The sequence below is a fragment of the Harpia harpyja genome, chromosome 2, assembly GCF_026419915.1.
Source record: "Harpia harpyja isolate bHarHar1 chromosome 2, bHarHar1 primary haplotype, whole genome shotgun sequence".
NCBI classification, from domain to species: domain Eukaryota; kingdom Metazoa; phylum Chordata; class Aves; order Accipitriformes; family Accipitridae; genus Harpia; species Harpia harpyja.
Genome location: NC_068941.1, coordinates 39,168,947 through 39,191,584, shown reverse-complemented (window position 1 = coordinate 39,191,584; position 22,638 = coordinate 39,168,947). Strand labels below are relative to the sequence as shown.

At 45.9% G+C, this 22,638-nt stretch overlaps 3 protein-coding genes across 4 annotated transcripts; 1 reads left to right on the top strand and 2 right to left on the bottom strand.

The window, feature by feature from the left end:
• The first annotated feature begins 1,700 nt into the window (after positions 1–1,700).
• Positions 1,701–22,210, top strand: LOC128136645 (probable E3 ubiquitin-protein ligase HERC3). Of its 2 annotated transcripts, XM_052776568.1 has the most exons (23): positions 1,701–1,789; positions 2,797–2,929; positions 3,584–3,660; positions 4,232–4,453; positions 5,218–5,309; positions 5,904–6,034; positions 6,811–6,959; positions 7,277–7,353; positions 7,658–7,752; positions 8,962–9,021; positions 9,570–9,672; positions 9,832–10,015; positions 10,924–11,102; positions 11,950–12,048; positions 13,255–13,359; positions 13,434–13,556; positions 16,817–16,957; positions 17,073–17,239; positions 18,308–18,374; positions 18,607–18,686; positions 19,717–19,900; positions 20,285–20,384; positions 21,001–22,210. In XM_052776568.1, exons 1-23 carry the CDS (start codon positions 1,735–1,737, stop codon positions 21,213–21,215), a joined length of 2,838 nt encoding a protein of 945 aa, XP_052632528.1. In that variant the 5' UTR covers positions 1,701–1,734; the 3' UTR covers positions 21,216–22,210. The 2 variants fall into 2 exon arrangements, with proteins under 2 accessions (XP_052632528.1, XP_052632534.1); XM_052776574.1 differs by lacking the exons at positions 1,701–1,789; positions 3,584–3,660 and having other exon boundaries at positions 2,066–2,929.
• On the bottom strand, positions 12,063–16,694 carry PYURF (PIGY upstream open reading frame). Its single transcript, XM_052776582.1, has 3 exons — positions 16,474–16,694; positions 16,140–16,300; positions 12,063–14,954 (listed from the first exon to the last, which is right to left on the bottom strand). The coding sequence occupies exons 1-2, from the start codon at positions 16,677–16,679 to the stop codon at positions 16,159–16,161; spliced, it is 348 nt and encodes a 115-aa protein (XP_052632542.1). The 5' UTR covers positions 16,680–16,694; the 3' UTR covers positions 12,063–14,954; positions 16,140–16,158.
• Positions 15,376–16,141, bottom strand: PIGY (phosphatidylinositol glycan anchor biosynthesis class Y). Its single transcript, XM_052776590.1, has one exon. The coding sequence runs from the start codon at positions 16,123–16,125 to the stop codon at positions 15,895–15,897; it is 231 nt and encodes a 76-aa protein (XP_052632550.1). The 5' UTR covers positions 16,126–16,141; the 3' UTR covers positions 15,376–15,894.
• Positions 22,211–22,638: the final 428 nt, after the last annotated feature.

Below are 22,638 nucleotides of genomic sequence, written 5' to 3'. Positions count from 1 at the left end.
CAAGTCACTATAGAAGTGATGAAAAGGGGTGAAATGGCCAAAGTATGGACGGACACATCTGCCAAACCCAGTTCTAGCTATAAAACCCATTTTTCGCAGTTCACCTCTCTCCTCTGTCTCCTGCCAGTTGCCAGGCATCTCCCTCATGGGCCCCCAGATTCCTTTTGGTCAGGCTATCGCAAGCCCTGACACCTCTTGGGCAGAGAACCACAGGGTGTTTGAGGACCCTGCAGTAGCTTCCCAGAGCAAGCCTTTCTGACCTGAAGTCACTGTCAGCAGGCCACTCGGCAGGAAGAAAAATGTAGCTCCGAACGGAAGAAGGACATCAACGCGTGTCCTTTCCTCCCCTCGAATCTCTTCTTCATTTCTGTGCCAAACAAGAGGCAAGTGCCCTTGCCTCTGCTTGGAGCAGTTTTTCCCTCCAAGGAGGAGGCGTTAGTTCGTACTTTGGTGCCGAAGGACCTCTAGTGTCCCTTCGTAGCTTGTGCTTTGGCCTCACAGCTCTGGCTGGGCATTTCTTGATCTCAAGACCTTCCTATGTACTGTGGAAGGAGATAAGGTCCCTGCAGTGTGCATAGGGAAGTGGCTGGGAAAGACAGGCTGGGTTGCTCCTCCCTGGGGAGAAGTCAGTTACTGTATGCCCCAGGTTCTCCTTGCTTTGCTTCCGCAGCATCTCCCGCATCCCTTTTTCTTCACCCTGGGGGCCTCTGTGTGCCTTTTTGTGCGCCACAGGCTGCTCCATTCAAATATATTATGTTAAAAGCTTCCGGTGTCTCAGTAATGAATTTTCCACTGCGTTTCAGTGAACACCAGTATAAATCGGTAGATTCATGTTGCGCTTCATAGGACTTTTGTAGACTGCCCCACCAAAATCCGTGCTTAGTATTCAGCAGCATAAAATTTTCTTAAGCAGATTGAATTTAATTAATCAGTGGAAGCTATTAGGAATACAACAAAAGCGCTCTTATGTGTTTTGATCCATTTCATCGTTCACATGGCTATCCTTTATTCCATCATTAAGATGGTCCTGCATGCATCGCTCCAGTGAGGAAGAGTGGGAGGTGGGGCAGGCTGGGCGGCCTTTCTTTGCGGGGCCGGGGGGAGCTTCCCGGCTCTTTGAAGGCAGGGGGAGATTTAGCAGACGGTAGGAGAGACTCCGTGAGAATGGAAGCGGATGGTTTTTACCTGCCGATGTCTTTCTAAACCGGGCATTTCACTTGCTGCTTGACTCCACCCAGCCAAGCAGCCCCTCTGAATTTGCGCGGGCTCTTCCTCAGGGTACAGCGAGCAGCAGAGTAGGTCTCTGAGCTTACAGAAAGCTGCAAAGGATGGACCCAGGCGGGACGCTCTCCCAGGTGAATAACGAAGTCAAACGGGAGTCTTTTCCCCACGGAAAAGCCCGGCACCCTTCCACCCGCTTTCTGGTTTCCCTTCTCCCCCCCCCCCCGCCCCGCCCTGAGCAGCAGCCGCCTGCCGCAGGCCGGGAGGAGAGCCGGCCGTTCGCCGAAGCCCGGCGGCTCACACGTTTCCAGCGCAGGGCTCGGGAGTTTCCCAGCTCCGGGGATCCCGGGCACCGGCCGCTCTCGCTCCTCCTCCCGCTGCCGCGGCACCCGCCGAGTTTCGATTCCCGTTTCCCCGCCGGGGCGGAGCCATTCCGGTTTCCCCGCCGGGGCGGAGCCTTCCCGGCGCCGTCCCCGGCGCCGTCGAGCTGTCGGGGCGGCCGGCGAGCGGGGGATGGCGGCAGGACGGCGGCAGCGGCGGCGGGGCGGCCGCCGGCGGGGCACGGGAGGTACCGACCGGCGGCGGAGCGGCTGGAGCCCGGCCGGGGGTGGGAGCGTCCCGGCCGAGGGCGGACCCGACCCGCCGGAGCCGTGCGCGTCACGCTGGGGGGGTGTGAGACACCCCCACCCCGGGACGGGTCCGCGGAGATGAAAGGGCTGAGGTTGGGGTGACCTGCTGGGCTGCCTCTCGGGGAGGGCGGGCCGCGGCATGAGGTGCTGAACCGTGTCACAGTGCGCGGCAGGCGGGGGAGGCTGGAGGGAGGGAGGGAGACCGTGCTGGGGAACAGACGTGAATGTTCCTCTCTGGTTACATGTCGGGGTTAAGCTGGGGAGGTGTGAGAAGGGTGGAGAGCGAGTCTCCGGAGGTGCTAGGTGAATCAGGGAAGGCTGTGCTGAATGATGACCGCCTGTCACGCTTGGGCATCCCGGCTCTCGGACGCTTGTGCTGCAGCAGGGCTACACGCGAGTAACTGAGTAAATCTGGGTCGGAAAAGCACCTGCAGCCCCTCAGCTGTAGACGAGAAGGGACTTCCTTCTGCTGTAAATAGGCAATGTGTGAATTTTTCCGTCATTGCTTCTCCAGCGTCTTGTAAAGCATCTGACTTCGAGGCATGCCATCCCCAAGGCTGTGGCAAATCTGGGCCGGTCAGATGCCTCAGAAGTGCTTTATCTCCCCAGGACACTCTCCACAGCTGTGCAGAAGTAACAGAGCGTGCTTCTGCTGACATTTTGCTGATTGCCTTGGGAGCTGGTGGCACAGCAGCCTAAGAGGTGGAGAAATGTCTTTTAGTGATAGCCGGGGAGTTGTCTGGCATGAAACCAAGCAGTGGGTTGGACACTGAAACCCCAAGAGGCCTGAGCAAATAAGTCATACACGCTTGTCTCACTTCTTCCTGAGGAGCAGAAGCTCTTGGTGAAAGCAGTAGCACACAGAGATCATGGGGAGGGGGCCGAGATGGTTAAGATGCCTGCTGCCTTAGTGTGACTGTTGTGCCTGTCTGTATGGGTTCTGCAGAGCACACGCAGTCGCAGAAGAATGAGAAGGTGCAATGCTCAAACCACGACGCGACACATACGCTCGTTCTCTCCCACAACGGGAAGCTTTCTGAACACTGGACTACAGCCTCAGCTGACTGCTCTAAGACAAGGTAAGAAGCTCTCATGGAGTGGAGGTATGGGTGGTAATGGTCAGAAGATGTAGCCCACTTTTCCTAAAGGTAACATCCAAGAGACTGAGGCGTGTTCCTGTTCTAGAGAGGGAGCTGGAACACACACATTCTTAGGACCCAAAACTTTATCTTCTTTTTTAACCAGGCAAGAAGTGCACTGATTTTGAGGGGAATACCAAGATCTGAGCTGCTTGGGATGCACAAGAGACAGGTTTCTCTCAAACTTAATAAGGGTTAGTAGCACATACCAGAGTAATGCAGATGACCTGCAAACCACACGTGGCTTGGGAAAGCTGCAGGTGAAAGACTCAAGCACATCTGAACCTTGCCACCTTCTGATTAATCTGTGAGAGTAACCATCATCTAAAAATGGCACAGCAGTTTGCTATGGGATTTTCTGTTAGCTTGCCCAGGGCTGAGCCTGACTTTTTTCCAGCTTTTCGTGGTGCAAAACGCAATCAAATCAGTTAGACCAGCTGCAGTAGGCTAGCATCAGAGCAGGGTGAATCAACTGACAGGTGACCTGTATTTTTCCACATAATTCCTGCTAAATGTGCTAGGATCTTCTTCCTTGACTTTGTCTCACGGAACAGCATCTATCTACTTTGATTTTTTTTTTCCTTATTTTTGTAGGCTGGTGAAAGGACTAGGAAACCGAGATATTGTTCAAATAGCGTGTGGGGACCAGCACGCCATTGCGCTCTCCAGAGGTAGCCTCCTTCAAGCACACTTTTCCTCCAAACGGGAGTCACATTATGGCAGGCTTGCTCTCGGAAGGGAGCGTTTGAACTACTTCCAGTAGTTGGTGACACCATTAGAGAGTAATGAGCGGTGGGTAGGGGACACAAAGCGCGCTGGCTATCAGCGCTGCCCTTTCCTCCCAGCACCTAGGGACCTGCAGCTCTGTCTTTCTCCAGTTCCTGAGCACTACCCCTCCGCAAAGGTGTGTTGTGGAGAGCAGATGTGGCTGCCCCACTCTGCGGTCACCAGACCTGCTCATTCTTAAGTTAGAGCACCTCTCTGGTTGGGAACTTCTTGCAAGTATGGCTTTAGAGCTGGAAACACCCTGCCTTTATTCTTGCTGTGCTGAGTCACATGGGCAGCATGGGACTGCCCTGAAGGGGTCAGAAGCAAACACGGAGATCTGGCTGCTGCTGCTGCTGCTGGTCTCACCTTGGAGCTAGGTCCCTGAAAACACTGATTTTCACTCCCACTCCCAAAGTGCAAAGACTCAAAGGAAGCAGTGAGGCTGAGCTGTTTCCTTTTATTCTGTGCGTGAAGGAGGTCAGCTCTTCACCTGGGGCCAGAACACCCACGGACAGCTTGGAGTGGGGAGCCAAAGCACACTCATTCCCCAACCACAGCTGGTGGAAAGACTACGGGGCATCTCACTCGCTCAGATTGCTGCTGGAGGAGCTCACAGCGCTGCCGTGTCACTCTCTGGAGCTGTCTATTCCTGGGGAAAGAACGATTTTGGACAGCTGGGACTTAGAGACACAAAAGGTAAGGAAAGACAGCAGCAGGAAGGTGTTTTCCTGGTCAGTGGGCTTACTGCAGACACAGGAGTGGCTCCTCAGGATTGTCAAGCCTCTTTGGAGCAGCAGCGGACAGTAAAGACTTTTGAAGAAAGTATATCTGGATGAGGTCTTTGTTTCCTGACCAGGAAAGGCATGCAGGGACAAGGGATTTAGGGATTGTATTTCTACAGAGAACTTCCAGTCATTTTATGTGGCCAACTGGATAGCGTGGGCTCTTAAACCCATATGTCTCAGAGGTCTCTTTCCACTCCCATTCTCTCTCCAGGCAGTCTTGCATGAAAGAAATTAATTTTATACCTCTTTGCCTTCTTTAATTCTCTGTAAACACAAGGTGAGAGAAGAATTAAAATCACCCATTTTTTTCAAGCCTAGAAGGCTAGAGCAGAGTTGCCCTAGCCAGACAGAACCTGAAGTCAGCAGGATCTGAATGAGTCTGGACCCTTGAGAGTCAGATATTTTGAAGCCAAGTACCTTTTGGCAAGCAGATGTGAAAGCACTGTGTTTTGTTTCAGATCGAATGTAAATGAAAAGAAAATACCATGAAAAAGAACATTATGAGAAAAAAGTATGTTCTAGTGGAGGGTAGAAAACAACTCAAACCCAAGTTGTAAATACATGAATTGCTGTAAGAGAGGACTGGAAAGTGCTAAAACACCCTATTTTCTAAATCTTTCTTTGCGTGAGACCCCCCAGTACTCTTCCACTTCAGCAGTGCTATCTTCTTTCCAGACAGGGACTGCCCATCATACGTTGGAGCATTAGAGCACTGGAAGACTGTATTTATCTCATGTGGGGCAGATCATACTGCAGTTCTCTCCAAGGTGAGTCTGAAATGGAAAGTCAGCATCCGAGACCTCACCCTGTGAGAAAAGATACACTGCTAAAAGTCAGCATGGAGAAATTGGGATGGCAACGCCTGCTTCCATCCAAGTCTGAAGACAATCCCCAAGGGATGCTAACTAAGCTATTGGGAAAATTGGCCTTTTCTCAGATTCCCGTCACCTGCATGTAAACTTTTGCAGGGAGGTGGTGAATGAGAATCCTGGGGCAAAGAGGTGCAATTCAACTCTCAGTATTTTTGAAAATATTGTCTTTTTTTGTAGCACGTTGGTGACTTAAGAAGATGTGAACAATAGCTAATTCAGTAGGGTTTACTCATACAAGTAAAACTCTGAAACATCAGGGAATTATTCTCAGGAGTTAAATTGCTTTTTTCAGGAGTTAAATGATTTGGACATTAGACAATGTAAGATTAGGCTTGACACGAAGTGAACTCTACCTGTGTTTGAATCAGGGATGTTTTAAATCAAGTCCCATATAACGTATTGTGTCTTGCTGGCTCTTGCTCTCGGTGGTGACCATTTGAATGCCGTTAATAATGCAGTGGTCCTGTTGTTTGCTTCTTCGTTTTCAAGGAGGGGTTGGTGTGCACCTTTGGAGCAGGAGGGGCTGGCCAGCTCGGTCACAACTCCACCCGGAATGAACTCACGCCTCGTGTGGTGGCCGAGCTGTGGGGAGCAAGAGTTTCGCAGGTTGCCTGCGGCAGGTGGGAAAGTACCGATAACATGCCTTCCAAGGTCAAGGTCTTAGGGGAATCACTGAAGAACAGTAGGGGGGGGGAGTCACCATGATGTTCAAATCCCTGTATCCCAGTAGGTCAGCACTGTCAGGATATTGTCCATTCCTCATGTGTAAGCCACCCTCCTGCCACAGCCCCTCTGAAAGCCGAACCCTCAGCCCATGCTGAGCAGAGGGAGGGGGCTGCAAAAAATACCAGAAGCCCTTGTTTTTTGCTCTTTTAAGAAATGAAAGGGGTACTGGGTTCCAAAGGGCAAAAGACTGTCAAAAGCCTGCGTCAAGAGAGTCACAGAGTTCCCGTCCACTTTGACAAACTGGTGGGTCCTTAGAAGGAACCAGAGTGGTGATAATTATCCAATTTCATTCTGCCTTTCTGGAACTGGGCCAGAAAAAGTCTCCTGTCAACTTTTCTGGGCTTTGTATCAGGAGCATAGAAGTTGTGCTTGAAAAAATGGAAGGGTGTGAAGCTAGCAAGCCATAACACTTTATTTTTGTATGTGGAACCAAGGTAAATCACAAATATTAGAGGATAGTATAGGGAATTTGAGTCCATATGTTTCTTTATTGCTGAATGTTTATGCAAGGAAGGGTCCTATGACTTTGGTTAAAGGGGTTCTATAGCTGGACTGTTGGGAGTTTTAAAGACAAGCCTCAGCTATCCACTCTGAAAACGTATCTCTAAATTTTATTCTGACTAGCCCGATGGTATGAGCTTATCATGACTATTATTCTTTTTCTGAACAGACAGCACACGTTGGTCTACGTCCCCTCCTTGGACAAAGTCTATTTGTTTGGTTCTGATGAAGAAGGACAGCTGGGACATGAGAGAAAGCCTACTCAGTTGATACCACTTCCCATCAATTCACCAGTGAATACTGGAGAATCCTGTCAGGGTAAGGACTATTGCAGATGTGTACAATCTATATTCGTTTCTTCCAGGGCAATGCTTGCTTTCTTGATTTCATGTTTGTACTGAGAGGCTAACATTATGTCTCATGCTTGCTTGGTCATCCCAACAGATTCTAGCAATTGATAATTCCATTTGCTGCTTGATTTATCATCGTGGTAATGGCCACACAGGATCAACTTTTAGACAGACAGCAACTATCTGAGGGATTTCTTTACTGTTCCACATCTGTGCACTGAATTCTCTGAAGATAATGACTGTCTCTTCAAATGTTCCTTTGAAAATATTTTTATTCTTTCACAGAAAACAACACATCACAAGAAGTGATTGAAATTGTTGCAGGAGGAAACCAAAGTATTGTCCTTTACAAGAAGAACGAGGTATGTGCATATTTGATCATGGCTTCTAATTTTACCATTGTTGACATTACTGCTGGAAACATTTGGATTTTCCATCCTGCTTTTAGTGCACCAAGTTCACGTATGCCTCATGCTTACACAGAAACTAACTTGTAGTGCAATTATATATCTGTTTGGTGGTTAATGCATCTAGATCATTTGCAGCTGGATGACCATTAATTTGTTCATACTTAGGCTGAAATCTTCTTGTAATGATTGGCTTGAAAAAAAGAACCCCATCTGCTAGACCTGTAATCTCATCAATACTTTCACGCATTTCATACAGAATTCCTATTTGAATGGAATTGCCACTCTGAAGGATGAAGATGTGGACACATGGATTTCTAATTTTGGTTTGCAACACTGGGAGAGTATAAAAAAGTAAGTCAGAAACCTGCTGGTTTTTTTTTTTTTCTCTGATACATGATTTTCTCTAAAAATTATTATCCTTTGGAGGCTATTGTAGGAACTGATGTTCAAGAATTTAGCTGAGACAGAATCTTGTACCAGGACTTCTTACTTAGGTTTTGCACAGGAAAAAGAGATGTTGATGAGCAACAGCCCTTTGATAACCCTTTTGCAGGAACAGAGCAGATGTACTGCCTGGCTTCAGAGGCTTGTCCTCCTCTTCTTGCACAGGGTGGTTGTTAAGTTGATGAAGAGCCAACAAGTTAAATCAGTGAAAGATTTGGTCTGCAGGCCGAGGCCTTGTGCAAAAATCGTAATGCAGAGTACCCAAATTGGAATGTTTTGTGTGTGTCAGCATTTAAAAATTAGTGATCCCTTCTTTAGTTACCCATTTTCAAAAGCAGTAAGTATATACTACTGTGGGAAGCTTTACACTAACAGCTGAGAATTATGATTACGTAGTCTTTTTTCAGATCTTACATGGGAGGTTATTTTCTTTGGGCAAGTCTGACTCCAGCTGCTGATTTAGCACATTTAAAAATCTTGGCTGATTTGGATCTCAATGTTCCTCTGACCACTTTTAGTATGGTTTAGATCATATGGGAAGTGGTTCTTTCCAGATACCAATAGGAAGGGCCTGACAGCAAATCACTTGATAAAATAGCTGCTTTAACAAGAATAGAGAACCAGGAATACAGGTAGCGTGTAAGTCTAACATCCCTTCGGACACTGGGAACCCAGCTTCCATGCAGCAGCAAATGGATACCCTGATGGATTTTCCCTCAGTGTGCTACAAAGATCCCGTCCGTGGAGGGGTTCCTCCTCCCTCCCATGCCACACTGCCTTTTATTTTGCATAACAAACAAAACCAGGCAACATCGCAAGCTGTCAGGAGAAGATATCTCCATCATAACACCCACCAGCGTGCGACACAGGCTGGCATGGGGCGCTTGAGCAGGTTCCCTTACAAGGCCCAGGGGAGCAGAGGTGGCTTGCTGACGATCACTAACTCCTCAAATACAGCGTCTTCTGCACTGCTCTCAGTACAGTGGTGCCAAGAAAAGTTTTATGTGGTCAGGTGCAGACATACTTGTACCCATGGTTTTTGTTCTTTCAGAACTAAAAACCTGAAGTTGCTACTCATGTTGAAAGAATTGACTTTGGTTTGTTTTTTACTGTCAGGAATATCAGACTGATCTTTTCTTCTGAGGCTTGCATCAACGGAAGCTTCCTGGAGAAAAGGTAGCGTGCGCTGACTTAGACATAACAGAATATATTGGCTGCATGTAAACTGACCAGAAAGTGTTATTGTAGGCCACATATGTAGAGAAGATGAGTCGTATCTGAATTTGCAAGAAGCAAGTCTGTATTTTTCAAAGCCCAAGCTAAAATTAAGGGTTTTTTATCCCCCAGTCCTATTGAAATTTGCTGTAGAAGCTCACATTCTAGCAGATTATCCTATAGTGACATTTGACAGATGACGATAATCCCTTTAGGCGATATTACAGCTCCCAAAGGATCCATAATAGCTCCTCCTGGCACTGAAGTGCAAGTCGATTTAGGGTGAAACAGAGGAAGCCTACCATTAACAGTGCACAGCCACAGAAGACAGGAAGGACAGAATGTTAAACAGGTCACACCACAGTGAGACTATCTTCTTAGAACAGAATGAAATTATAGCCACTGGGGCTGAACTTTCCAAGTATTTTCTGATGTTAGGATGCTTCACTATTCATTCAGTAACAAAACCCAGCTTATCACATCATTTGGTGTTTTTTCCTTTGTGATAGAGACAAACATTTCAAAACTTCCAAAGACTTATCGGGTGTAGACATATCAGAAGTGCAACGTTTTTATGAGAAGATCAGCAAGAAGCCAAAAGTCTTACTGGAGGTAAGGATTCAATATAAAGATTCTCACTACGCAGATACTGAGGAGCTCTGGATTTGTGCATGAAACTTGGAAATTTCATGGCAACCTAATTCATAGATGATTTTGGCAAAACATAATTGCATTTTTAACCCTTGTCCCTTTTTTTTTTACCCTCTGAAGGTGCAAAAGGAGATTGAGAGGTTACTGCCATCATTGTCTTCCTCTCCCATCTCGCCTGAAAATTTTAGAGTCTACTTGGTCTTGCCTTTCCTTCTGCAGGGAGAGGATGACAGCTCTTACCATTCTCTCGGGCTTCTAGCAAAAGCCATCATGAAGCTCCAGCCAAAGGACCTGCAAACTCTTGGTAGGGTTTTATGATGATAGAACTGAATGATTTAAATGCTTGGTCATTGTCGTGGTTTAACCCCAGCCAGCAACTAAACACCACGCAGCCGCCCACTCACTCCCCCCCACCCAGTGGGATGGGGGAGAAAATCGGGAAAAGAAGCAAAACCCGTGGGTTGAGATAAGAATGGTTTAATAGAACAGAAAAGAAGAAACTAATAATGATAATGATAACACTAATAAAATGACAACAGCAATAATGAAAGGATTGGAATGTACAAATGATGCGCAGTGCAATTGCTCACCACCCGCCGACCGACACCCAGCCAGTCCCCGAGCGGCGAATCCCTGCCCCCCACTTCCCTGTTCCTATACTGGATGGGACGTCACATGGTATGGAATACCCCGTTGGCCAGTTTGGGTCAGGTGCCCTGGCTGTGTCCTGTGCCAACTTCTTGTGCCCCTCCAGCTTTCTCACTGGCTGGGCATGAGAAGCTGAAAAATCCTTGACATTAGTCTAAACACTACTGAGCAACAACTGAAAACATCAGTGTTATCAACATTCTTCGCTCTGAACTCAAAACATAGCACTGTACCAGCTACTAGGAAGACAGTTAACTCTATCCCAGCTGAAACCAGGACAGTCATTTTTGGCTGTGGAGCAAGAGTTAGTATCACTGATGTAATTTGTTTCAGAGTTCAGTCAAAAGAAATGCTTTCAGTAGACGTAGAAACATGGGGACTACGCAGCAACATGCAAGGAAAAAAACCCTCTCAGTCTGAAATTTACTGGGTTTTGTAGTGCAAAATTAAGCTTTTTTTTTGTTTAGTTCATTTGATAAAAAGAGAAAATGCAGCTTCATCCAGAAATTGCAGTTATTTGCATGTTACCTGTGACAGATACTTCACTAGCTGTTTTCTTTACAGAATGCCTGTGGTCAAATCTAGAAACATCCTTTTTCAAGGAGCTGGTCATTCTGTATCAGAGGGTTTCCCAGAAAAATCTGTCTCAATTTATCGTGGAAGTCAGAAGCTGCCACAGAAACCTCTTAAACCTGTACCCACATGAAACAGCGACTCTGCAAATACTGCAGATTCTTTATCAGGTGAGAAAGTGTTTGGATCCTGATTAGATAGGACATATCGGTACAAGTTAGAGTATTTTAATCCTTTTTACTTGTTGAATTCTCTGGGTTTCTTTCTTACAAGGGAACGTGGGGCCTTGTCATTTGACATTGCTTCAGGAATCCCTTTGGCTCTACACCAGCATAGCTTTGAAGGAATCCCGCTCTTGAGCTGTGCCTGGCTGACCCTCTATAGAAGTGAAGAGCTGAAGTGTGTTACAGCCCCTGGCAGGGGGAGGGATGCTTTCAGTGGTGTGAGGAGTGTATGCACTGATGTGTACAGAGCTATGGATGTGGTGTCCATTACGTAGCATGCCCATTCCCCTTTCTGCTGGTGAGACCCCTCGCCCCAGTAACTTGCTCACAGCATTTAAAAGGCAATCCACCTGCTTGGGACATTGTGGCTGCCACAGTAACGCTGCATGATGCTTTAAGAGTCCGTTACCCGAGAAATTTTCTGGGACAATAGAATTAGACCATCTTTAGCTGCATACGAACAAGGGGAAGAAAGGGGGCAATAACTGTATTCTTTTTGACAACCATCCTTTCTCCTGCTGAGATGTTCAAATTTTAGGAAAGTCAAGAGCTCCTGATGGAGTCCTGTTAAGGGGTCTTCATTGTAAGTGAAATTTGCTTTCCGGCTAGTTTATATATGGCTTTCTGAGACTTCTCACTGTTGAGTGAGCACTTCTATCCTTCCACTTCTCTACAGGGTCTCAGAGCTGTTTCTGCAGAAAGCCCTGTTTCTCCTTAGTCCTGTCCTGCCACACAGACGCATAGCTCACTAGATCTGCTGACACCCCTTTTCATATTGCGTGTGTTGATGCAGGTGAACTCCAGAACTGGTTGCAGAGTACAAGAAAACAACTTCTATGTGCCTCAAGTGAAAACTATTATCAGATTGTGTTGGGTCATTAATACAGAAGAAGTAAGTATAAAATCTTACCAGCAGTGCAAACGACTTTTTTTTCTGTTTTATTTAAATGAGTCGATACATATGAAAGTCAGCTCTAGACTCTAGCCAAGTACATCTCAAAGACAATGCATTTTCTCTAGTTCTCCAGCTGTTATAAATTATGCAAGCCATTTACCGTCCCAGTATTTTAGCAGCTATAATAGTGCCTCTCCTGCGATGACCCCTGGTTTTGTGAGTTGGAGCTGTCTTCCAGCATCTTAAGCGGCTCTATTTGCTTTGAACTGGTGAGCAGCGTGAAATAGCACCAGGAAGGATGGTTGCTATACTTCTTGTTATTCTGGATTTTATTATGTTTAATTAACAGAAATATTGTGAGGTCTCTTTAAACGTTTATGTAGAAATCCTGTTGAGCATTTCAATTTACTTACATCTAAAACCAAAGCCGTAGTAACAAAAGATAATCTGTGAAATGGTTCATTTCTTGATGACATGAAGGAGTGAAAATTAGCTACCAAATGCAATCGGTGTCACAGGAAGCAGCATGAAACAGAAATGTGGATAGTACGGGCTTCCTTAGGCAAAAAATGCAGTTTTCTGGCAACTTGGCTGGAATTCACAGGGCAACTGCCTAATTCTTTCATAAGCTTTTGTTTGCTAAGTACCAATTTTGTAGCAATTAACCAGAGCAGAGGAGGAGGTTTGAGAAACAGTATAGAATCAAAAGTCAAATAGGACATTACCTGAAGTTGCTGCTCCATCACACTGGAGGTGTAACACTTTGAATTAGATTATTTTGTACACCAATATCTACTTTTGGTATTGCAGATAATAAACCCAACAGTTTTTAACAATATACCATAACCTGGGTATCCAGCACATTTTTACTATGTGTTTTGGTTTAGCTGAATTATGGAAGATGCTATTAAAATGACTCTCTCCCTGTTTTATTCTTGGGGCACTTTAACACAAGTGTCTGCCTGCACAGACAGTTCAGATGCTTGTCTCTCAGGGTTTCCCACCCACAGAAGTGTTTAGAAGCTGCTTTTAGGAAGTGTGCCTCTGTCGGTGTAGTGTTCTTGTACAAAACAAGGGCATGTTTCAGAGATACAGGAGTTTGCCAGGGTACAGACTGGCAGTTCAGCCTGCACATGTACCCCCGAACTCTTGATTTTGCAAGAGAAACCAACATGTCATCTTCTTTCTTCCTTGTCATTTCAGATGGCCCTATGGAAGCTGACCAAATATCCATGCATCTTTGACATACAAGACAAGATCGTTGTTCATTATACCGAATGCAACGCTCTGTCCAGCCCCTTTAGTGCTGTAAGTGTGACCAATTTTTTTACGATTTAGAAGAGATAAACACACCGCCAACAGACTGTTACTTCAATCTTCAGATACGCCTATTAAGGATGGGCCATGAACAGTGGGTTTTCCCAGTCAGAAGACAGTGCCTTCTGCAAGACATATGGACCCATTTAAATGACGCACCAACCCAGCAATTCAGGAGGATCTTAACAGTAAGATACCAAATTGTATTATTTGTTAGCTCTGAATATATTGCTGCAGCGTTTTTTGGTTTTCAGTGTTGCTGAAGCATTGGTAGAAGGGTTTCAGTATTCACCGAGCATACAACAAAACAACTACTCATGAAATTATTGTAAAACATGTTCTGTGGGGGATGGAAAGTAAATCTGGAGGGCAGTATCTTACATTCTTATTGCAGGTAGCCATTTAGCTTTGTTGGAATAAGTTAAATTCAAGTGGCAGTGCTATTTACTGTGAAGTTGCTTTGGGGTGATGTAATAGGATTGCTCAGGAAACTGGTAATTGGCAAAGTCCATTACTATTACTGCTAGACTGACTTTAAAGGCTCTAGGCTAGTTTGCTGTACAAGAAAAACCCGGTGGCTGGGGACCCAGCCTTAGAGGCCAGCAAGCAACATAGCCACAAAAGCCATTCCTCTCAATGAGGTGCTGCCTGAAGGGAAAGGAAGGATAGTGCCAGCAAGAGAGACGAAATGCTCATTATAATGCTGCTGTCTCCACGTGGCTTTAGTCTGCTGTTTCCACACAAACCCAAAGGTTCTGGCAGCTGTATTTTCTGCAGGTATTGCAATGCTAGCCCTGCCCTGCAAAAGCCATTAGATGGCTGACAAGGGAACAGGGCACCTGCTCAGAGCAGAGCTCAGCTCAGGGACCGTGTGCCGTATCAGTCACAAGGGCTGTCAGAGTATGGCACCACGCCTGTGCAGCAGGAAATACCAACCTCAGTGCCTGATTACCCAGTTCTGGTTCTTTCCAAGTGACCCTTCTTGCCAACCACAGCTGTCAAAGCTTTTCCTTCCTGTACACTTAGGAGAAGATTCACAATGGCTCCTAGAGCTACCCTTCCTTCCCTCTTCCTCACTACAGCCACTGAAAGAGGTGTTTATTTACAGAGGCAATACGGCATGTACTCTGTACTGTCCTCTGGATCTGGAGTCTCTGTTCACTGATTGTACAAGGGGCCCCAACAAACAGCTGCACTTAGGTAGTCAGCCTTCGAATACACCCCTTGCAGGCACTGCCTTTGATACTGTGCCCAACAGCATTATTTGCCCAGCAGCAGCCCGATCAATTTGACCACATTATTAGTATCCCACCAAGAGACACTGAGATCTGCAGTATTTACAACTTGGTGCTGCATTTCTGAATTTTTCAGCAGGTAAGGGACATTGGTGTGTCTTGTGTTGCAGATATAAACCACCCAATAACAAAACATAAAAAAGAAATCCTTGTAATAATAGATTATCATAGCATTAATCTGTCCCCTTCATAGCTCTGTCCTGTGAAGACATTTTGTCAGACAGTACCGAGAACATAGTTCTTTGCACCCGACACCCACATAGTGGTCTGTCGCTCCACTCTCTAGCGTTGCTGTAAATGAAAAGAGGGAAGGTTGAGGTATTTAGCAGAATTATCTTCTGTTCCCCCTCTACTGAGGAGGATAGTGCTAAGGGGAAAGACACTTTACATACTTAAACAGCATTTGTAGCTGCCAACTTGGCTACCAAATCCTGGGCTCAGTTGGAGTTGTTTTTCCTCTAACCTGTCAGGAGATGCCTCTTTAACAAAGATGACCCAGCCTGGCTGTCAAACTTGGGCACTCAGAGTCATTTAACAGATAGTACAGGGACATACATCTCCTAAGCAGACACTGGAATATGTTGGAAGTCACTTTAACAAAACCCCCAAATGCAGAAGTACATCTTCTCTGCAGTGCTGTCATCTCCCCATCTTTTTCTTTAAAAAAAAAAAAAAAAGGCAAGCAAGCAGCTATTGGACATACAGACATGGGTATCATCCAACTAAATTTCTTCATTTAACTCAAGTTTTGTTATTGAACATCAGCCCAATTTATTTTATGTTCTTCTGACAGTGAGACTGATACATTTCAACACACACATCAGTTCAAAACAAAACTAAGGTTCGTAATTCAAAGAGAGATTCATATCGCTGCATGTTGTCATTGCTTATTATTTAAGATCAGTTATTTCAGTCAGGCTACAGTTCTTCCTCGTAAAAACAATCACCACCTAGAAGATTTTCATTAGTGCCACTACAAACGCACAACACTCTTGAAGGGATACGCTAGAAGGAATTAGTGCTTCTTGTTATTCCCCCTCTTTATCTGCCTTAGCAGTAATTAAGTAATAGGCTGCTGCAGAGGACTTCATACAGTTCCAGATACTACTAGGAAGATGACGACAGTCACTAGTGCCAGAAAGGGAACTCTCTCAAATCAACTGCAATACCTGATGAGACTAAATAAACCATGTTGCTTTAGAGAAGCCCAGAGATTATCAAGTGCATCGCACTAGTTGTGCCTAAAAAGCTTAATCCCCATCCAGGTCCATAGGTGGAAGAATACATAAACCGGTATTGTAACAGGAAGGAGGAGACTGTAGAAACATAAGCTGTTTGTGCTAGTGCAGCCCTGCGGGAAGGTTTCGTCTACGCTGGCTGAGTAAAACAAGCCTGCTAGGGACAGGAGGGGAACAAGTACAGTCAGGGTGGGCAGGGAGGGGAGCATGCCTCCTCCAGCCATCGGCCCCAGTTTACCCCTGTGGCTCGCGGGTCCTCAGGGCTGCTTCGAGCCCTCAGCGGGGGGCTTCTTCCGAGTCGTCCTGGCAGCCTCCGGGATCATGTTCGGGATGCCGTCGATGATGGGGTATGCAATGCCCAGCTCCTCGTTAATGAGCTCGTTGGTAGCTTCCTCGTACCTGGCCGGGCGAGTCAGGGGAAGGAAAAAAAAAAAAAAAAAGAACCAACAAAACAAAAAGAGGAGTGAATCACCGGGCTTTGCCCTTTGGCAGCCCCTCTCGCTCGACTCGGGGCAGCAGCAGGCCAAGAGCGGGCAGCCAGAGCTGCTCTCCCGCCGGCCCCCGCCCCTCACCTCAGCGGCCGCTTGGAGAGCGGGCACACCAGGAAGCGCAGCAGGGACGGCTCTAGCGGCTGCGGCCGCCCCGAGCCCGAGCCCTGCCCCGGGTCCGGGTCCGGGTCCTGCCCCGGGCCCTGGCGCTCGCCGCTCGCTGCGCGGCCACCGGCGGCCGCCCTCCGCAGCACCACTGCCGCCGCCACTCGGCGCCCGCCGCCCAGCATGGCCGCCCACCCGGCCCGCCGCTTCCGGCGCGCCCGCCAACCCGCCCCGGGCTGCGCTGCGCGCACGGTGGTTCCGCTTTCCGCCGCCGGTGCCGGTGCCGCTCTCCCCGGCGCTATGGGTGTCTCGGGGCTCGCAGGTGTCGTTCGTGGGCGAGATGGGACTGGACGAAGGCGGGCTGTCCCAGGAGCTCTTCAGCGTCGCCGCCAGGACCCTCTGCCAGCCCAGCACCGGGGCCTTCCGCCGCCTGGCCTCCGGCCTCGTGTGGTTCCACAGCCAGGTGAGGGACCGGCCGGGCGGCCGCGGCAGCCCCGCGGAGGTGGGGAAGCCTGCTCCCGGGTAAAAGGCAGTCACGGCTTTCTTTCTTTTCTTTTTATGCTCTTTTTTGTAACCAGGCCTCGAGCTGCGAGCACACCTTCCTCCGGATCGGGACGCTGTGCGGAATGGCCCTGTATAACGGGTGCATGGCGCCCTTCCCCTTCCCCAGGGCTCTCTACAAAAAGCTGCTGGGCCTGGCGCCCACCCTGGAGGACCTCGAGGAGCTGTTGCCCGCCGCAGGCCGGTACGAGCTGGGCACGGCCCGAGCTTTTGCTGGGAAGCTACGGCCGAGGCGGGTCTCCTAGCTTGACAATGCGCACGGAGATCCCCAGGGCCCTGTTTGGGGGGGATCCCCTGGCAGCTGCGTTTGCCGTTGCGGAGCTGCTAAAAGCTGCAGATTTCCAAGGTGGTCCTTGTCCAGGGCACGGGCGTTGCTCTCGAAGAGAGACTGGCATCACCAAAATAGAGAGCCGAGCCCCGTGGCTTAGAAGGGGTCGGATTTCTGCTCCGCGTGAGCTTAAGTCCACACTGTGAATATGTAGTTCAAAACACTTCGAGCTGTAGTTCGGACTTGCAAGAACTAAGCGCCCAACTACTAGTGTTGGTTTTTTCTCCGATTTACTAATTATCAGTTTCCACAATGTTGTTTTGCACAAGCGCGGTATCACTATAGGCTGCAGGTGTGCCAAATCTGAGAACCTGCATGCAGGGTTTCCAGCCGCTGGGAAAGGAGATTTCAGGCAGATAGGGCAGGGAGAGGTGCTGCTGCCACCAGCATAAAGCTTCTAGGCCTCTGAAGCCCAGCTTTCCACGCAAGTGCTATAAACAGCCGAGAAAATGAGAACCCCTTCCCACGAGCCAGTGACTGTGTTGAGGTGCAAGAGAGCCCTCAGTGGACTGAAACATCACGTTGCCTGCAATACTCTGAGAGGTGCTGCACCCCAAAACGATTCTCCCAGATCATCCCACTGGTCCACACTTAATTCCTCACTAGATGATATCTGGAAGAACAAGGCTGTGGTCCAAGCCCACTTGCCACTGAACTTTGTATAAAGTTATCCCCACACGGTGTGGGGAAGGACTTGCCTGGAATCCTTCACGGTGAAGGCATTTGCCCTCAGCTCGTGGCAGCAGCGGGACATAAGTGCATAGATCAGTTTAGGGCCATATATGAAGGTTCTTTGTGAGTATAGGTGTTTGTATGTATATGCATTCAAAAACTGCTTGTCAAAGGATGGTTTTCAGCAGAATTTGAAAGTGCCTTGAATGATCATGTTTCTTCTCTCTTTTTTTCCCTTTTGTTTTTCGAAAGGAATCTTCAGGGAATTTTGGATGAAGAATGTGATCATATCCTTGAGAGCCTGGACCTGAACTTCACGGTGAGATATTGTGCCATTCAGACATGCCATGCATGTACCCAGGCAAGACAGTGTCCCACTGCAAATGACACAACTTGTCTGTAAATTGGTAAAAGTGCTATGTCAGGCCCTGTAAACTCAAACTAGTAAAAGTGCTATGTCAGGCCCTGCAGAAAGAAAGAATGATAGATGTAGCGCATATATATCTGTCATATATAGATATAGCATCCAATGTTTTCATTTATTTGCGTAGATAATGGAAGAAGGAGGTTCCATGGTACCTGTTGAACTTAAAAAAAATGGTGCCAACATTCCTGTCACAAAGGGTAACAGGTTGGTTTTATTTTTCTTTTTCTTATCCTGTTGTCTTGTTATGAGTGTATGAAATACCATATCTATACCCATCCCCATATCCTCTTAGAAAATATTGAACATCAGCTTTGTGCCGTTCGTCTTGGTCCAATAGGTTGTATGCTTTCAGTTCTTGTTGTACGTGCTACGTACATACCAGACATTGGCAGTTTGTGCAATCAGTGGACATCTTGGCATCTGCATATACAGAGATGCCTGGCCTTATCCGGGAAGTTCCTAACAAATGTATAAAATACCCTTGAACAATATTTTCAGGGAAATACAGACAACTTGTCTGGGAAATCCAGCTATAGGTACACCTCTCTAAGGTTTTTTTTAACGAGCAAAATGTTTCCTGCTTACTTATGTATATGGAAAGTATCTTGTATGTAACAGAGAAGGAGCAATCTATCAATAAGGTATTGTGGCAATATTAACCTCAGCACAGGGGACAGAGAAAAATTCTGTGGCCTGAGCTATGCAGATGATCTGAGGACCCACAGGGATACATGAAAGGGCTGCTTAGGAAGCTTGAAGTATAGCATTTACATTGAGTTGATTGTACAAGTACGATGTCACTAAACAAATCCCCATCACAGTAGAGAGAAGAGTGAAACTGTACTGATTAGCAGCTGTGCAAATATTTATTTTGATTTCAGGGTAATTCTTGGGCATTTGTTGGAGTTTTGCTGAATTTACACCATTTAGGTCTGCTAGGTTCCATCTTAATAGTGAAGTGTCTGATAGGATTTCATTGGAGTGTTCACATGACGTACAAGGAGTATTATCAAAATGAATCCATGTTGGCCAGCATTCTCTTCTATTTGTGATGATCCTCCCAGCTTATTCAGTGAATAAATAATTGCCAGTGATGACTGCTCTCGGTAAAGACTGAGTCTTTACAGTAGAGCAGGTCATTCGGAATAAAGGAATAAGAAATAAAGTTCTCTATAATTCTCCTTTTAAAAAAGCACCTATTGCATTGCTTGATGGATTCAAAATATCTTTGCAGGAAAGAATTTGTTGACTTGTATGTGAATTATGTGTTCAATGAATCGGTACGGAAGCCATTTCAGGACTTCATGCAAGGGTTTTTAAGAGGCTGCCCAGCTAGGAAGTGGAAGATGTTTCTCCCTGCAGAGCTCCAGATTGTTCTCCAGGGACACACAAAAGTTGACTGGCATCTGCTGGAAAAGGTATTGGATACAAGCACAGTGTACTTCTGCTATATGTGCTGAGCATAAACTCATTCTGACCTGTTCTTTTGTTGAGTGTGTAGGTTATGAACAGAAAAGAGAAGCTCAAGGGACTTTCTCTTTTTTTGACTTGTGTTGCTGGTTTGAGTCTGTTTCTAATCTACATCAGGTACAAGAATAAAGGGGACTAAAAATCAAGTTGTAGCTCAAGGATTGTCATATGAATCTTTGAAAAATAAATGAACAAGCAGATTCCAGAGGTTAAGAGGATTTGAGTATCTGTGAACAGGATTATAAAATTTATTGGATAAACTGTTGTTGCTTTAAATAAAAATGGAAATAGTGAGGATTAACTGGCCTGTTTTGTTTTTATCTCTTCAACAGAATGTGACGTACAGACAGTATAAAAAGTTAGATCGAACCATCAGGAATTTCTGGACTGTGTTTCACGAACTCCCAGAAGAAAAGAAGAAAAAGTTTATTGGTAATATATCAGGCATTTAAAACTTTTCATGGCCCTTTTTCTCCCCCACAACGCACATTTTAGATGCTTGCACATGAAAATACTATAGTTCCAAATGGCTTTTCGACATGTTCCCCCCCACCACATTTTCTAGTGAAAGCCACAAAGAAGTGACACAAAGAATTGCACAGACCCAGCTCTGACCCTCCTCACATCCCTTGAGGCTTGCCTGAGTGCATCTGACCGCCTTGAACCTTGCAATTACTTTATCCCTGCCTTTTGTGGTTATCAGTTGTTGGGTCAGATGCCTTAACTTGTGTGAGCAGACTATGTTGACATAAGCATTTTAGCTTTCTCGAAGGATCGCAGGAGCTGGCTCATCCTTTTTAAATGTAGAAGGTCAAACCTAGCCTGGGCTTTCTCAGCCACAAAGTCTGTATAAGTAAAAGAGGGCTTATAATTATCACGAATCAGCAAGAGACTTTATATTTAGGTACAATTTCAACAAAGCAAAATAATTAGCTTATGGAAATAGCCATATTTTTACACTAATTTTCCCTTATTTTCATCTTCTGATATTATCTTGTGGTTTTTTTTTTAATTTGCTAACTTGTTTTTCTTTTTCCCCTTCCTTCAGCTTTTTTGTCAGGATCTGATCAAATCCCTGGCTACGGACTGGAACATTTTAAATTTTCTATTGCAGATCCTGAAGCAGAAAATCCAGATGAGCTCTATCCTTTTGCTAATACCTGTAGCCAGATTTTGTTCCTCCCCAGATACAGCAGTAAAAAAATACTCAAGAAAAAGTTGCTGTATGCCACAGAGCATAATGAAAAATTTGGCTTGCCCTAACTCTTGGTCAGGAGCACTCTAAAGCAAAAATAAGAAAACAAGTCTTTGGTTTCACTTGCGATAACAACTCCAATTTACTAGTTTCTACCCTGCCTTATTTTTATTGCACTTTGTAAACTCATGAGCGTGTGTATTCAATGAGATTTTATATTGATTATAAAAATGAGCTTAGACCAGATACCTGATTGTTAGATCATAAAGTTAGGAAAGAAGAATCCTATTTAACATGCATCCAAGAAGCAAGCTGATAACCAAGTATATTTACATATATGTGCATCCTGTCTGCACTGTGCTGGTCTTGTTTAGTTGGTGAGGTTTCAGCAGCAGGGGTTTGGTGATTTGTGCATTACCAAACATATAGCCAGTATACGCTAAGCAGTCATCGTTGCAAGAGGAAGCTAGAGTAAAGTTTTCATCTGTATTAGTTAAGGATTCTCTTAGGGAGCACCTAACGCTAAGGAGACATGTTCTGCAAACTGTAAATTGAAGGAGCAGTCTGTGCTCACCTGGATATGGCCTTCGACTTATCTGAGAGAGGTTCTTAGGATGAGGATTTGATAGGTCCTAGACTTTGTCAAGAGCTGTATTTGTAAAGCATTCATGGACTTTTTATTATTTAGTGTGATAACACTGTGATATTTGTCATGTTTCTGTATATCTTCTAAGGAGATGTTTGGCAATTAAAAAAAATTTTAGGCTTGCAGAACAGCTCTGTCTACAGAACCCTGCGGACATGAGGCCTGCAGGGCTGCTGGAAGCTGATTGTCAAAACAGTGCATAGCACTGGCAAGATACTGAGAACGCCAGGCAGGATGTGAAGGCAGGATGTGTATTTTTCTGTATGTTTTGCTTTGTGTAAAAATAAGAGAGAAAGAGAACAATCATGATTTTTCAGCAGTGTTTGGTGTGTTAAATGTGTCAGTGGACATACATATGTAAAGAAGGCTTTTACTGTGTTGAACTAAATGATGATTGATTAAATTTCCACACCTGTAGTTGTGTTCTTCCTTTGTTATGCAGCGGCCTATGCGTGACAGTGTATCTGTTTTCTGTCCTTGTTGATATGGGATAGCCATTCACAAGAGGAGTCAAAGGCTGTGTATTTCAAATAGGTGCATTGCATAAGCTGAACAAGTCAAGGTCTTTCACATTTGGTGCAGAATATGCTTTAGGTGAATGTAAAAATTGAAAGCGAGAAGACGACAGCAATTTTTACTTCCTGTTCTGTCTTGACTTTGTGTTGGGTATCACATGCACGCCCTCTTGGACCAGGGAGGCTGCCTCTGAAATGCCAGTAAATTATATAAACCTTTTTTTTGAAGTGACCATTAGGTTAGTGCTTTTTTTTTTTCTTCAGGAAAGTAAATGTTTCCTAGGAAAGACATAGGCATTATTTATGAATTTCTAGCTCAGTAAAAAGGAC